The sequence below is a fragment of the Glossina fuscipes genome, unplaced genomic scaffold (genome assembly GCF_014805625.2).
Source record: "Glossina fuscipes isolate IAEA_lab_2018 unplaced genomic scaffold, Yale_Gfus_2 62, whole genome shotgun sequence".
Taxonomy (NCBI): domain Eukaryota; kingdom Metazoa; phylum Arthropoda; class Insecta; order Diptera; family Glossinidae; genus Glossina; species Glossina fuscipes.
The window spans coordinates 367,786-384,687 of record NW_023998434.1 but is presented as its reverse complement, the minus strand read 5'-3'; the positions used below and the strand labels follow the sequence as shown (position 1 = coordinate 384,687).

The window sequence follows — 16,902 nt, the reverse complement described above, 5'->3', positions numbered from 1 at the left end:
TTGTCTCTCTCTTTTTCTTTTTCATGTTTCTATTTACCTTCATTTATATATATAAATACACACATGGCTTGATTAATTTTTTAGGGAATTAAAGTTTTTTTTTTTTCATATATTTATTAATCTTTTTTGTTTTTTTGTTTTTTTTTTTTTATTAAATTTTAACTAAATTTAAGTTTAGATTTTATTTGTAATTTACAAGACAATTATTAACAAGTTTTTGAGTTTTTGTTGTTTACGTTTAATATGAAAAGAGTTTTTTTTGTTTTTTTTTTTGTTTTTTTATTTGTTGTATATTTTATGTATTTTTTGTTTTTTCCTTACAACTGTTTTATTTAGCTTAGCTTTTAGTATTTGTGCTTGGGTTTTTTTTTTTGCTTCTTTTATATATAATATATTTTTCTTTTATTAATTTCGTTTTTTCTTCGCTGGCATTTTATGTGAATTTTGCATTAAAAAAACTAACTTTGTTTGCTTTATAATTTATTTATATTTAATTTATTAATTATTAGATAATAATTGCATGTAATGGTTGATTTTGTCTTCATTTTTTTTTTGCTTTTTTTTTTGTTTTTTGTTTATTTTATATACTAATTATGCTTATTTTTCATACATAAATTTTAAAACATTACAATTCTTCTGCTTATTATTTAATACAATAATAATAATAATAAAAAAAACTTTACAAGTATTTATTAATTTTTTTTTTTTTATTTTTATTTTTATTTTTTTTTTTTTTTGCAATGAATAGGTTTTTTATACAAGTTTGTATTTTTATTCAATCAACTGTGAAATTAAAAGGCTTGAAAACGCATTAAATAAAACGATAGAAATTCTAAAGAAATAAAATCTGCAAAACTTTTTTCTAAAACTTTGAAAATCAAAAATTTGAAATAAGCACCATTACGCCTTCTGACAACATTTCGGGCTCATATTCTCATTTCTCCATTATAGCCCTCCCTCTGCGGTCTCTTTGCATGCCACTAATTAGTTAATTAATGATTTCAAATACATATATATATATATATATATGTATTGTAGACATGGGACTTGGTGCAAAAACACAAGGACGGCATAGGAGTCTAAAGGAACTCAAGTTTTCTAAAGGTTCATCCGGTTTAAGTACGACATTACCCTTTAAAATAGTGCAATTTTTACATATATATTTACAATGAAGAATTTACAATTTAAATTTCCACACTACAGTATTATTTGTTAAGTCTACACGTTACTCGATAGGTAAACTCAATTCAATTTCGAATGTAAAATCGCTCGAAAGAGTTGATTGAACAACCTTGAGATTAGGTCTCGCCTTTCAGTTGTTCTTCTCGTCGAAAAAAGCTTTGATTTGATCGTCATAAATCTTGAATAGCTGTATGACCATACCTGAAGTGTGGGAAAATACTACCAAACCTTCATATATATACCTTCACTTTGACAGCAAACTAATTAATTTAAACTATTTAAGAGAATTACTCATCTATTAGTTAAACATTTTGTACAAAATAATATCAAAAGCTTTGATGTCAAATCCAAATAGTCTGAAGTAATCTTGACGCATGAAAACATTTAAATATGTAATTGAAAAATATTTAATATATGAGAAAAAAAAAAAAAAACAATTTAGTGACAAAAATATCTCAACATTTTTTTCCCGTGCTTCATACGATGGATGCCTAGGTAAGCGGAGAGGAAAGATTGAGCAAATCATTTATTGGAAATGTAAAGGACATTGTGTGCATGCATCAAACTTCTCTTTCTAATAATTAGATCCACTAAATTAGACGTTATTGCCCTAACAACCCTTCCTTTCCGTTTAAAATCTAGATGAAGATAAATGATAGGCTGTTGTGCGAAGAATCTCTTCTAGCCAGTTTCTAAGACTGCACTGCATTGTAACGATTTATTTTTGCAAACATCTGGGGATAATTTGAAAAGTTTTAAAAAACATGGTGTTCAGGAAAGGTAAAGTCTGCGCCTACTTTCAAATTGATATTTATGTAACGCTTTAAAGGCTGTTTATGGGTTTTCTAATGCCTGGTGTTGGATGCTAGAATTGAAAATATAGAAGTATATCCTTTAGCTGTGTTTATGACTTAACAACATAGAGGAAGGTTGAGGGCAGGCATAGCTGAACTCATGTAAATTGCTGCGTCTCTGCAGCGCAAGCATTTTATTGCACAGTTGCCGTCGCTTTGTTTGAATTGAATTATTATTAATAAGCTGACCCTCGCAATAAAAAGAATTAGAACTAAGTCCACTTGCTAGGCTCAAATCCGCATTTTCTATTAATATAATAGAATACTTTCATAGCTGCAATCTAACTTGTAAAGCGTAAGCTTGAAGAAGGTCTCTAACTCTCTTTCTGAAACCTAAAACAAGTTTATCGTACAGGGTCACATAGAACTAGCGTAGTCATAGAGATGAAGATCCGTGATTTTCCGCAATAGGAAGGAGTTATTAATGAACGTCTTGTATCTGGACGAACACAACCTAAGAGATGAGTAGGACAAGTGCATGGTAATATTACTGTCTTCTCAAGGACATCATTTAATCCAAAACTTTTGCTATTTACTCTAGGACGAGGCGTACTATACGATGTTGTTTCGTTTTCAATTCGAAGCTTAATCTGTTCAGAAAGTTTATGGGCTGATGGTATTAATGTAACCAGTGTAATCGGGGTGAAAGAAATTTTTCTAAAGCTGTCCAAGTCCGAATTGGCAAAATTTCCTCAATAAAAGCCGCTCTTGTGTTAGTAACGTAAATCGCAATTTCTGTCAGGGGAATAGTAGTGTTTCGATAACCATTGATACCATGAATCTAGCCTGAAGACAAGATATTTGAAAACATCAAAACTCAACACGCCGCTCTCTTGTTGCTCTACAATATTGGTAACGATTTTGAAGGCCTTTACCGTGAGACGAAGAAAGTTAATCTAAATTCTACAGTGTCAGTGGTTTTCCTGTAATGCGCCGCCTTTCTTGCACGGCTTCTTCATCAACAACTTATCTGAATGAAAAAATATTTCAGGATAGTACGTAGGTACCGATAAGCATACTAACAAGATATTCCATAAGGCAAACTTTTCACTTTCTTTACTTCCGTTTCTTAATCATTGACAAATTTTGTTTGCTTGAAATATTAAATACGGAAACTTTCACTCGGGAATGTTGTAAAAAATTATAAAAATACAAACTGAATAAAAAATTGTTAAAGAAAAATAGATAATAAGTTTTGTTCAAGATTTACAAGAAAATGAAAAAAAAAAAAAATTAATTAATTCGATTGCCATTGTTTAATAAAAATTCTGTAAGGAATTTTTATCTTAAAAATTAATTTACGAAAAGAGTCTGAAAAATGATTTATGTATGACCTTTAATAAATGGCACGGCAAAATTTAAATTTTTTTTTTTTTTTTTTTTTTTTTGATGAATAGAAAAATAAAAGAAAATGATAAATAAAATATTCTTAAAACTACATCACTTTTGATTGCTCTGCTTAAAAAGTCCCACTACCCTTCATATACAAGTTATATATATATATATAAGTTTAATTAAAAGAAAAGCGGACTTTTCAATCGAAAATGTATTGCTCAACAAAAATTGTGGAAACATAAAATTAAAAAAAAAAAGGTGAAAAAGTATAAAAAAAAAATTCTTAAAAAAAAATATTTACAAAAACTTTGAGATTTTTCTTCTTTGTTTTTTTTTTTTTCTTTTTTCATTAAATATAAAATTAACGAGAATATGTTTTGGAAACTTTGTGTTTTAAAAAGTCTATGCGGTTATACACTCACACTTCACTTAAAAGATTGAGAGTATCAATCATTTCCTCTTTAGCTTTCTCCTCTCTTTGCAATGATGAATGAACGTGAAGGTGCCAAACAACGCTCTAATGAGATTTAAAAGATCTTCTCTGCAAGCCACATAGCATCTTCATACATTGGCTTTTCTCGTTCAAGTGCTAAAATTTCGCTAACTTTGAACGTCAAGTCATGCACGCGTTAATTAAAACCATGATGTTACGTAGACAAAGAAAATTCATTATTATTATTGTTGTTGTTGTTGTTGTTGTTAGTTTTTTTCTCATAGCAGGGATGAGTTTTTTGTTTAATGCTAAAGAAGATTTTGTAAGGCGGCGGCTCCATTGAGTGACAACGAATGATTCCAATTTCGATAACTGCTAGCAGCTGCGGCATATTGCTGGTAATTATTGTAAAGTTGTTGTTGATGCTGCTGATAAGCTTGGTCATCATTTAAATCGTTTGTTACATTCGAGGAATCTTCATGCAAGTCGCTTGGCGACAATTGCCCACTGCCCGCACCGCCCACACAGCCGGCGGACATTAATTTTTGAGTCATATTTACATGATGCCCGTAATGTTTGTTAGAGAAGTAAGCTGCCGCTGCTGCTGCTTTCGATTTTTGTTGAAATGCAGTTGCCGCTATGGCTGCTGATGATACTTGATGTTGCTGCGTCTGTTGATGCGATTGTTGCGTAAGACTATCTTCTGTTTGATGTTGTTGCGCCGTTTGCTGATGCTGATGGTGTGTTGAGATGCTGCCAGTGCCACTATTGTTATTATTATTGTTATGATTGTTATTACTTGTAGCATTGCTATGACGCAGCATCTGTTCCGCTCTTCCTTAAGCCAATGGATACTGGTGATGTCACAAGCTGGTCGTACCAGCTGGAGCATGATAACCCAAACTTTGATAATAGGATTCTTGGCCCAGAGCAGCATGCGAATTGGTTAACGGACTCAGCGCATTATAGCCGGCGTATTGGCTCATATCGTACATTTTTATATCGGCTTTCGATTCGGTAGGCAGCAGGCGATTAATTGAGAATGGATGACTGGGCGGTGCATAACCGGAGGGTTCTTGCTTCAAATGATGCATTGACGTATGATAATCACTAATTAAAGACGGGTGGCACCGGTTCACCATGCTTGTTATACTGGACAGTTCTTCTTGTTGTAGCTGATGATGCTGGTGATGGTGGGATGGAGCATGCTGTGCCGCCTGTTGCCCTAAACAAGCCAATTCTGCATTGGCGTGCAGCATGGCTAACGCTTCGGCATCTTTACTATGACCTGATCCTAAAACACCGGCCGTCCCACCCAAACCGCTATCTTTATGATGATGATGCAGCTGATGATGATCGAGACGGCTGTGATGATGATGGTGCATATGATGGGAATCTTCGTGATCCTTCTTACCAGGCGACGTGGCCTCCATGCTGCTATGAGAAGGACTTTTGTGCAATTGACGTTGAGCTTCTTTCTTTTCGTCTTTGAAACGTTTCTGCCGCCTCAGATAGCAACCATTCTCAAACATATTACCCGATTCTGGATGTAGGGTCCAAAATGAACCTTTTCCCGGTTTATCCGGAGTACGCGGTATTTTAACAAAACAATCATTAAAGGAGAGCGAGTGCCGTATCGAATTCTGCCAACGCTGTTGGTTTTGTCGATAGAAAGGAAACAAATCCATAATAAATTGATAAATTTCAGATAATGTGAGCATGCGTGAGGGATTATTTTGTATGGCCATTGTGATCAGTGAGATGTAAGAATAGGGCGGTTTGGCATGCGTATAACTGCGCCTGTACGTGGTAGGTTTTTCGACACGCGATCTATTTAAACTGGGAGAACCAGTATCTAAATCACGAGCACTCGTTGTAGAAGCCATCGAACTGTAACCACTCATGGCAGCCATTGTTGACATACCCGCGGCGCCCATACAATTGCCCATTTGCGCTAACGGCGAACCCATGGACGCATAACCCATGCTACTGGGAGTCATGCAATTGCCAGCCATGGAATTCATTGCCGCGGCTGCACCCATACTACTACCCATGCTGGCTACTGCGGCCGCCGAATCCAATACACTTGATCCGAACGTGGCGGCTGTTTGTGGCGATACCGACGACATACCGCCGCCGACGGGCATGTTCATGGCATTCATGGTGTAAGGAGCACGAGCTAGTGGACTCATATTACCACCTGGATTGGAGGCATTAGCAATATTATTATTCGGATTGTTAGAGCTATTCCCACTACTCCCACCTCCCCCGCCACCTGCGCCATTACCACCGCCTCCGCCTGAGGCCCCCGACTGACTGGTCATACTAACCGGACCGCTAGTCGGGGTCTCTGAGTACAATTTCTGCATAATATCGATCGTCGTTTGGTGGGGCGATCCCTTAAGAAAACTATTCAAAAGTTGAGCCGTTATGATGCCGTTTTTTTTCAACCTTTGCGACGAAGTGAAAAATTTTAAATATGAAAAAATTCCTTAGTTTGTTGGTTTTTTTTACCTTCTTTTTTTTGTTTTTTTTTTTTTTTTTTGCTTTTACTATTTTAAATTTTTATAATTAACGTAATTCTTATGAATTCTTTGTTTAAATCGTTGGTTAATTGCATTATGACGTCACTTTAATACAAATAACTTGAAACTGTACACATTTGCATTCACCTAACAACTCACTGCGAACAACCGATACATGTTACACTTTGTTTGCTTTAAATGATTGCTGTATGGATGTATGTACACATATATATATGTATATATATATATTTATATATGTATTTAAAACACTTCTCATATAATTTATTTTATCAATTTATTTATTTTGGGGATTTAAATAGAAAAAATTTTCTCTGTTTTTTTTTTTTTTTTTTTTTTTATTTAATTTTTTTTTGGGAAATTTTTTTTTTTTTAATTAAAATTTCCTTTAAAAAACTTTTTTTTTTTTTTTTTTTTTTTTTTAATTTTGATATATATATATATATAAAATTCACTGTCTGAAATTTTGAGACACATACGATTACAACACGACGGGATGACGGTTTACTTTGCTAGCTTGCTATGCCTTTACTTGCTTGCCAGCTTGATTGAATGTTTTTCTGGTGCGCTCGAGTACTCTTTGGCTTGAGCTCTTGAATTCGACTGTTTGCAGAGGGGAATGCTTGCTTACTATTTGGCTTGCTAACAAATATTGTCCAGGCCCAAGTACTCAAGTGCTTGCTGGCTGACTGGCTGGCTGTACGGCTGGGTCCGCTACAAAACAATACAATACAATGTTAATGCCATACAACACGCGTCATATTATACACTGTAATGGTGATGTATGCGTGCCCGTTTGTGTATATATGCATGTGTATATGTTCACGGATATATATATCTATATATGCGTATATATATATATATATATATATATATATATATATATATGTGTGTGTGTGTGTGAATATGTGTGTATGCACGAGTAAAATGCTGCTGACACAACTTCAGATGAACAAGATATGTCGTTTACGCGTATACGTACGCTTGGTTGTGCTTATGTGTATGTAGGAGAGGCTTACATTTCGTGCTACCACCTTCTTTTTCTCACTTCGATGCTTCTACTAAAGCTAAAATGACAGTTTCGTGCTTAATATGTACCTAAGAGTGTGTGAATATGTACTTAGGAGATAATATTTAAACTAACCAATGCAACCACCAGTCTTGCTTATTACTTTTGAAACTGTAAAGAGTAAGCGAAATGAATATAGTGTTTAAATCAAAAATACTCTCTGTCCGAACGTAATGCATTAGAGCAGAGTTAACTAATAATTTTGACGCTGTCGTAGACTCTCATAAGATTGTTTCACTCTCTTAACGAAGCAAAAAATATTGTAAAGCGCTTGCGTATTGGTTTAATATCGGCTTGATGAACTAACTCTCTATGAAATGGAGGAGAATTGTCTGGCTTCACATTTTTTTTTAAGGGAGGAGTTAGGCAAATTAATAAAGTAACTCCCCTTTATGCTCACATAGATGTGTACGTTGTACATATTTCTCTTTATACTCTCGCATACAGTTGCACACATGTACACATGCATACATACATGCACACAAGCACAGGCATACATTTCATCGCACGCACGTACGTACACACATATGGAAATTGAAAATAGATAGACAAAATTGCTTTACAACTTGAAATGCTTTTATCTCTGACAAAGTATGCATGTGTTGAGTGATTATCTGTTCTACTATGGCTGTGTAACAAGATTTGTCGGGGTGTTTGCAACCATTTTTATGAAAATTGCAGTTAAATGTATTCTTTTATTTTTGTTTTTATTTTATTTTATTTTTTTATTTTTTTTTTTTAAGAGAGCCGGTAATTATTTTATATATAAGTACACGTATCTATCTACGAATACACGCGCGCATAAAATTTCTATACCCCTAAAAAAGTAAATCGATAATAGAATAAAAAGAAAAAAAAAATTAATAATAATAATAATAATAAATAAATAAATAAATAAAACTTTAATAAAGAGGCAGCTGTAGTCTTGACATATGATTTTCTCGATTTTGTTTTTTAACCTACATATATAAAAAAAAAAAAAAAAACTGTTAACTGCCGCAGAGCTGCTGGCGTTACTCCTCTGTAGAATTGCAGTTTCAATGTTTACGTAGAGAATGGCATCAGCTTCGTGTAGAAAGCTACTCAATTTATTTTTTATTTTTTTTGTTTTTCTTTGTTTCTTCTTCTTCTTTTCTAATACTTTATAATGGTTTTTGTCTAAAAATCAGTCAAAAACCTCTTGGTATAGTTTTTATCAAACCCTTACGATTTATATTTAAAAAAAATGTTTTTTTCTTTTTTTTTCGTTTTTCTGCTGCCGGGTTTTTTGTATGTTTCAAATTGCTTTACATATTGAGTTCTGAACGTTCTGTGTTTGTTTTTTTTTTTTTTGTTTTTCCTTGTTGTGGGGGAAGACGACATTTTATTAAAGTTTTCTATTTGGAGAGTTGATTGTTGCTGTCGTTTGTAAGCGTGGTTAAATGGTTTTTTCTTTTTTGTATTTTCAATTTTCATGGCTGAGGTTAAGGCGTTGATTATGGTGGTGACGATGATGGTGGTGCTGATGATGGTTGATTGTATATATTGGTCGTTTTGTTCGGTTGAATGGTCTCGGTGTTTTTGGTGTTTTGCAACATTACAAAACCCAATGTCACATTCGTTTTCACGTAACACACAGCACATCATAAAACGGTAATAGACGCGTTATTACACACGGAAAGAATTTTGCAAATTCCAATAATTGTGCTATTGAGAAAACTAAAAAAAAGGAGAAATAGCCTGATTCTCGTCAAGTAAAATGGCATAGAAATTTTACACAACAAGACAAAATTTATTTATTAAAATAAGAGAAAATCAAAACAAAAGACACAAAATTTTAAGTGTTTTTGAAAAACTGTAGTAAACATTTTTACGCTTTTGTGGATTTATTAAGAAAAAGAAAAGAAAATGGGAAGAAACTTGTACTACTTACGTTTTTGATGATTTTATCCACTATTCTGTATAAAAATAATAATAAGAAAAAAAAAAAAAAAAAACGAAAACAAGTGAGATTATCATAAGCAAGTTTACATACAGATCACTTTTTAAACTGTGTCCTCTCCAAAAAAAAGTGTAGACATCATAATTATAAACCGTGTTTATTAACGCAGTGCTAAGCAATGCGTAGGGCTTAAAATTTAATTAATTACTCGGTAACGGACAGTTACCTTTAGATCCAAGACCAAGTTATGCCAATTTTAAGCATTTGTCGCAGGAATTTATTTTTAGTCTTGAACGTGAAACAATTTTGCGATTTGTTGAAATTTTTTACTAGGTAAAGGTTAATGAATTCTCGAAGGGTATGAATTAAGATCAAAATTAATTCCAATTAACCGCCGAAAATCATAGAAGAAATGTTAACTGAGACAGATGTTATCTCAGACAGACCTCGTGCTGGTTTTATAATTTGAATAGCTTTTAATAGCTTCGCGGTAAACATATATAATGATTTCCATAGTTGTATCTGATCGTTTCTTATATATATATATATATATATATATATATACATACATATATATAGTTTAAGGAAAAACTGTTATTAAAATGAAATTGTTCATAAGTGCCTCCACTACGTCAACCTACATACCCTTTTAGGTCAAATTTTGGATACTTATTACCAAATTTGAATTTTTTTTTGTTAAATACAATAACAAATGATGGGAGGTATTTATCGTTCCATTTATAAAAGTGCGAAATATCCGTCCGAGAATCCATGTTACAATGTCCACGTATATATACATACATACATACATGCATACATACATACAATATATACAGTATCAAATAAGTTTTTTCGTGTAGGCTAAAGTAGGTCTCGTGAAAGCATATGTGATTTAATGTCTGTCATCTTTTTGTTTAAAAAATATGCTCAAACCCTATGTTCAATTTACTTTCATCCATGTCAGGAAAGTATACGTACATATATAGGCAAGATATGTGAGCAAGAGTTTTAAGAAAAAGTTCTCCCGATAACTAGTATATATATATACATACATGTGGTCAGCTTAAGATTACATCTATTCATCACGTCATGTCTGTCTGTCATCTGTTCTTAGAAGTCGCCAAGACAATAAGTGAACTTAAGTTTAAAAGTCTTTGCCAGAGATTCCCGAATAGGGCTAAAGTTGCCCGGCCAATATTAAAGATACATCTTAGCAATAAGTTCTCCTTATTAACTGTCAAGTTTCACTTCTTCGATTCTAAAATTTTCAACTAAATTACTAAATAGAATAATCTATGCTTTGATTATAATAACACATTTAAAAGAAAGCAATTCCTTGTGATATTGAAAAGACAATAAACTAAAAATAATTGTAAAACTTCGACAGATCACCGCATTTTTTAAATCGAATCTGGGCGATTTCATCAGGAAGAACAAGATTTAGTTTATCAAGAACGTGTAAAATGTCAAGCAAATAGCGAAGGGGCGGGGGGATTAGCGAACTAAATTAGCTCAGGCTGACTAGCACAAATTAAGAATACATGGACTGATTTTAATCTAGGTTGCGTGTATAGCCAAAGGAATTCCTCCTCTAAAGGATAGATAGGAAGCTATGAATAGAAATTATTAGATTCAATCGTCGCCACACTAAACGTCTTTAAAAAAAAAAAAAAAGAAACAATTGACATCTACTAGCGTAAGATAATAATGAAGCATTAAAAGAGTTTTTGTTTTCCTCACTCTATCTTTGAAGGGAAAATTGCTCAAAAAATACTCAAGACATTGTCACCTTACTAAAGTATCAATCCTCAATTCTAAATCAGATCATGACCCATGTTCATCAATACTTTTGTTATATTAATTTAAACTCATTGCTCTCAATTTTCATAGCTTAAGCACCAATTGTGTTATTGACACACTTACAAAAATTGAAAATAGTATAATAATCTTTAACTAAACAAAAGTCGAATCATTACCTGTTACGGATTATAGGTGCACTCTTTGATTACATTCCGCTCGCAGTTACATCAACTAAAAGCATTTAGAAGAGTCTGTGAAGGAGTCTGTATTCATCGTATTGCCATCATTTTGAACACTTTGAGAAATTTCAAAGAGGAGTAACGAGAGCCAATTGTTGTCTCTCTGAGCTTTATAACACTTATATTCGGTTGATCCTTTAAAGCAATTGAATTTTCATACGTCCAAAATCATGACTGATATGAAAGCGTAGACAAGTTTTCCTAAGTGATAGATAGCGATTTCTTGAACACGTCGTAAAATGTCAAGTTCCGCCTTAATATTTTAATTCAGAAAGAAAGAAAGGCAAACTTTACTACAATTTTCCAAAATTTTCTATACCGTATATATGTATATATATATATAGCTAAGATTGAAATATGAAGGAAAATCTCGAAATGTTCTTTAACTGATATTTTATTTTATGCTTTATCGGTAGCGGGATAGCAATAATCGATTCAAAGTATCTTTTAAAATTTGAACAATTTTTCAATATTATATTAGCCATCATTTTTCAGAATGTTATATATAACCAAATTAAATAATTGTACATCAAAATCATAAAAGTATTGTCATGTCAAGTAAATTAAGTTATTCTTCGAAAGAATTGCCTGCAAAAAGTAAAGATATTTTGCATGCAAACCAAACAAATATCTCATATAATATTATTAAAATCCAACTACACACACACACAAATGTTTTTCTTATGAAAAAAAAAAAACGAAAAAGAAATTCATGTTATAAGAAATCAATAAATTTTGAGACTGAAAAGTATTGAAATTCACCATTTATTGCTCAGTTTTTACTGCGCATACGCAAGAAAGCCGACGGTACAAAAAAAATGGCAGTAATTGTAATGTGTTTCGTGCACATTCATACATACATAGATATGTATATATATGTATATAGATTTGTATTATGGTTGAGAACAGTTTGAATGGAAATTTTAAGAGATTTAACTGAGACGGCGCCTAACTCTAATTAGGAAAAAAAGAAAAATATATTTATTTTTTTTCAATGCTTCCATATTGAAAGTGGTCGTAATCGTAACAGAAATATAGCATAGAAAGTATAGTTTTATCGTTCGCCGCGCGTATAAATTCTTGATCAACGAAAAGCTTTTATAACATTCAGTATTTGTTCTACTTTTTTTTTGACCTTCGTAAGTGAAAATGAAGATGATTGTAGCGAACCTCGACATATATTTACGTCATAGTGTTAATGTTTACAAATTAAATTGAAACGTAACGCAGATTCCGTCCCTAGACATTTGTTCTCATAATCATTGCTAAGGGATTTCTTATACATACGAATAAGTATATAGAGATCGGGCAAAAACTATATATTCTTGCACATTTTCAAACAATCAAAGCTCTGGAGAGATTTTCAATTTTCTCAAGTCAAGCTCTTCAGTTAATCGGCATTAATCGATGTCCTAAAGTAATTAAAACAAGGGATCGGGAGCACATTTTTTTTAAGTTGAACAGTCATTCACAGAATGCTGTCAAATCGAACCAAATATGGCTTCGAGCGTACACGATAGACGAAGAAGATGACACGGTGAGCGTTTGATATATTAAGTGGATCGATCCCCGCTGTATCTTTCAATCGATTACCTTACACAAGGCAGTGCCGATCACAAATCTAAGTAACCACACACTAGCGAGTCGATCTTCGCTTTACGTCTAGCGCTATAAACTATCCACAATACACAAGTTAATAATGGTTGCAAGTAAATTTTTACCAGTATATGGCCGGGTTACTACTCCATACCTAGAATATTGAAATGAACGCAAAGATGAGAAAGTTTTGAAATTTAAAAAAATTTCAGAAATATTTCGAAATTGTGTCAATTACAAATTGAATTTAGTTACTTCATACGTTTATCTCACTTGGATAACTTTTGACACATCCGTAATTAATAGAAAAATCGCCTTGATGACGTCAGAAGCTAAAATTTTCTTTAAGCCGACTATAAACTTCTTTCCATAACTGGACTATATATGCGCTTCTTTGGTAACAACTATACAATTTTGGCGCACGTATGTGTTTGTTAAGCAAATTAGCGTAAGATTGATATTTAAGTTGCTTTGCCTTCCTTCTTGGTCTTCACGCTAATTCTCATTACAGAAAAACTGTACTATTAGAGTCAGGAAACTTGTAAAAATACTCAAAAATTATAGTAGTTCGGAAGCCTAAGATGGCGATATGAAGCTACGAGAGAGATATAAACCTTCTTTCCTTATTCTCTTTAAATATCTGACGACATTGCATGTTTTCAATAAAATTATAAGAATTATGCTTAAGAAAGAAGGGGAAAAAAAAAGAAAGTGACTTGTTGTCGCCCACCATCAATAACATCTCGCTTGTTTCGTTTTTTTTTTTTTTATTCAAGAGCATATTATACGTATATATATATAATTATAAAGTCAAAGTTTATTTGATTTAAAATAATTTCTATTGTTATTATTATCGCTTTTACATAAACACAAATCACTATTACGCAAGATATATATATATATATACCTGGTTAAATATAAAAATATTTACACATTTTTATATATAAAATGTGGTAAATGTTTACACATAATTTAATAGACTCTTATTGTTTAACTTATTTCCTAAGAAAGAATTTAGAGAATCTTCTATTTATTCTATATATGTTTGTATGTGTGTGTATAAACTATCATATATGTATTCGCCATGTTTGCAACTATTTATACATACATAATATGTATTTAAACATACCTATGTACGTATTTAGTTACATCATTTTTCATTTTTTTTTTTTTTATTTTAAACATAACGTCGTACGCATATTTATGTATTTATGTATGTAGATATGTTTATTTTAAAATGTAGATGTGAAAATGTATGTATTACTTCTTAAAAGTCATTGACAAACATTAATACATTTTATTAGAACACGTAATAAAACTTTATTTCAACATACATGTACATGTGCATACATACATACATACATACATACATAGGCCTCATGCTAATATAAATCCATTAAAAAGTTTTGGCGAAACGAAATGTTTGAGCAAGAAGATAAGAAACGCTTTAGCGCATATTAATAAATATTAGTTGTAAATATATTTTAACAAATTACGAAATTTATTTATATATGTATATAGATATATATATTTAATGTTAATGTGTCTGCTTTCTATCTGCATTTCTCGTGCTTAGCAAATTTTCATAATTACAGCGATGAGTTAACGCAAATTGATTATCACACGATCATTCATTATGGGCAATGTATGTATGATTGTTCGTAAAAAAATTTTTAATCTCGAGAAACTTTTAAAATGTTTCTTCGTTCGCGATGAGTGAGCCCCAGTCGATGAAACGAATCGTTGTCGTATACGCCTGCAGACAAGGTCTTCCGAAAAAGTGAGTTTTATTCCGCGTTATTTCTTTCCCTCTCAACAAAGGCATAAATGCGACCAACAGTATTGCTTGCGAAAATCTTCAGCTTCGGGAGGCTTTATGGCATCTCGTGACATCTCGAAGATCATAACATCATAATCCAGGGAAAAAACTAACTGTAAGCAAAAGTTCCTTGTTTGATGGCCGTACAAATGATCTGATGCGAGGAAATTTTCCCAAATGAATTTTTACCTGCAAATATGTACATAAATGTAACGAGCTTCCATGATTGAAGCGACAGAGACTTGAATCGTTTAAGTACAGTTTGGAGTTCGGAGGAATGCGAGGAACACCACCCATAAGTAACTGCTTCAGCCAAACATTACAATAGATCCGCAACTGTATTGCCGTAAAGCAAGGCAGACTTAGGAGGCAGAGTGCCTCCGTGCTTACATCGTTAATGATCTTTCAGGCATTGGGATAACTTATCCAAAAACTATTGCTCCTTTCAACGTAAAAATAGAACTTGACATCGTCGTCGTACTATTTTCTTCGATTTTTCAAAAATTTCCTGAAAATTTCCATCCAATGAATATAAAAAGAATTTTTTTGAAGCTATACCAGCTAGAATTTCTGAAACAGCAACTGTACAAGGAGTTTTGGAGGGGGTCAGGAAAATCATCCAAAGTTATCGAACAATAACGTGCGCAGTTTTAATGACAACACATATACCTTCAACACATTTAGTATTTTTCAGACAATCTATTATGTAATCAGGTAAAAATCGCCGTTGCGTTGGAAATACTTAAACACTATTTCATAAATTGTGGGCGTGTTATTTGATGGCAGACAGACCGACAACACTAATGAGCATGGAACACGATCGAACGGATAGATGCCTCGACGACAGACCAACGAAAAAGACGAATCGACCTTACCAGTGATGTACTTGAATGAAGAAGTCTTTGACTGCGCGCTTCTAGGTGCTTAAACTGAAAGAACGAATGCATGACCTTACATAAAATTGAATGGTAAATCTTAACATAAACAGGAGATTTGAATGGCTTGTCTTGTGCAAGGTGGATTTGCCGAGATGAGAAGAAAACATTGACTGAATTGCCCCAATATGCAATGGATACATCCTTGACGGCGCTGGACGACGCAAATGAAATTGAACTTTACTTCCAGTACACCATTGACCTTAAATTAGCTCTAATTCACACATGCTCCTCACCAATATAATGCTAGGCTTTTGACATTTAACACTGTATAGTCCAACTCCTGCCAATTATTAATACTTTCTGATTTTCATCCTTGAAAAGGCGAAAATAATTTTTTTTGCTGAAATTCTAATAGATTTTTATTATTCATTTATTGTTTGAGTTTCTACCTGTTACAAAACAAATATCTATCTATATCGATTGTCCTTCGCATATACTTGTTATGTCTGCCATACATACATAATAATAGTAATTATTGGTCTACCCATTCGCTAATACTCATAAATAGAAAAACCGCACATAAACTCGTGAAAATATTTTCATTGAAAGAATGTAGAAAGAAAGAAAAAAAGAAAAAACATTGAATCGCCGCTTACGAAAATAATAAAATATCTTTTGTTTTTATGACCGCATAGCGCGCGTGCATAAACTAATGCAATATTGCATCTCAAAACGGCCACAATGATTACTGTAATTTTAGCAGAGCAGGCAGAGCAGGCAGAGCAGGTAGAACAAAAAAAAAAAAGAAAAAAACATTGCGTTGTCGTTGAAAGGAAAAATGGCGGTAAAAGCGTATTTCCCTATTGTCAGACATATGCGCATTTCTTCTTATACAATATTTGCTTAGGTTAGTTAGGTTCACAGCCGTCAATGAAAGAAACAAATGTGATATTTTTTATTACAAATGTATTTATTTGTATTTCACATCTTGTTTAGGCTGCGTTATATTCGTGATACGATAAACGCATTTAAGGAAACCCCGAAAAAAACGTCTCCTCTTTTTGCCTCGCACTTCTTATATCATTCTTTAATGTATTGCTTAAGCGATATGCTTATCTTTGAAATTTTTATTTATTTTATATTTAATATTTTCTTCTTCTCTATTATTATACGTATTTATTTAGGTCCGTTCTATGGTGCGAAATTTTTTTAATTAAATTTATTAATGAATTG

The 16,902-nt window shown here is 32.5% G+C and overlaps 1 protein-coding gene and 1 long non-coding RNA gene across 2 annotated transcripts; one reads left to right on the top strand and one right to left on the bottom strand.

Annotated features, from left to right (window-relative positions):
- Positions 1-3,697: 3,697 nt before the first annotated feature.
- On the bottom strand, positions 3,698-6,314 carry LOC119638055 (protein fork head). The gene is given in 1 exon segment (XM_038034649.1): positions 3,698-6,314. A coding segment is annotated over 1 exon segment (2,061 nt). The 5' UTR covers positions 6,174-6,314; the 3' UTR covers positions 3,698-4,112.
- Positions 6,315-9,372: 3,058 nt separating this feature from the next.
- On the top strand, positions 9,373-16,447 carry LOC119638054. The gene is made up of 2 exons (XR_005247375.1): positions 9,373-9,670; positions 14,549-16,447. It is a non-coding gene; the product is annotated as an uncharacterized LOC119638054 (long non-coding RNA).
- Positions 16,448-16,902: the final 455 nt, after the last annotated feature.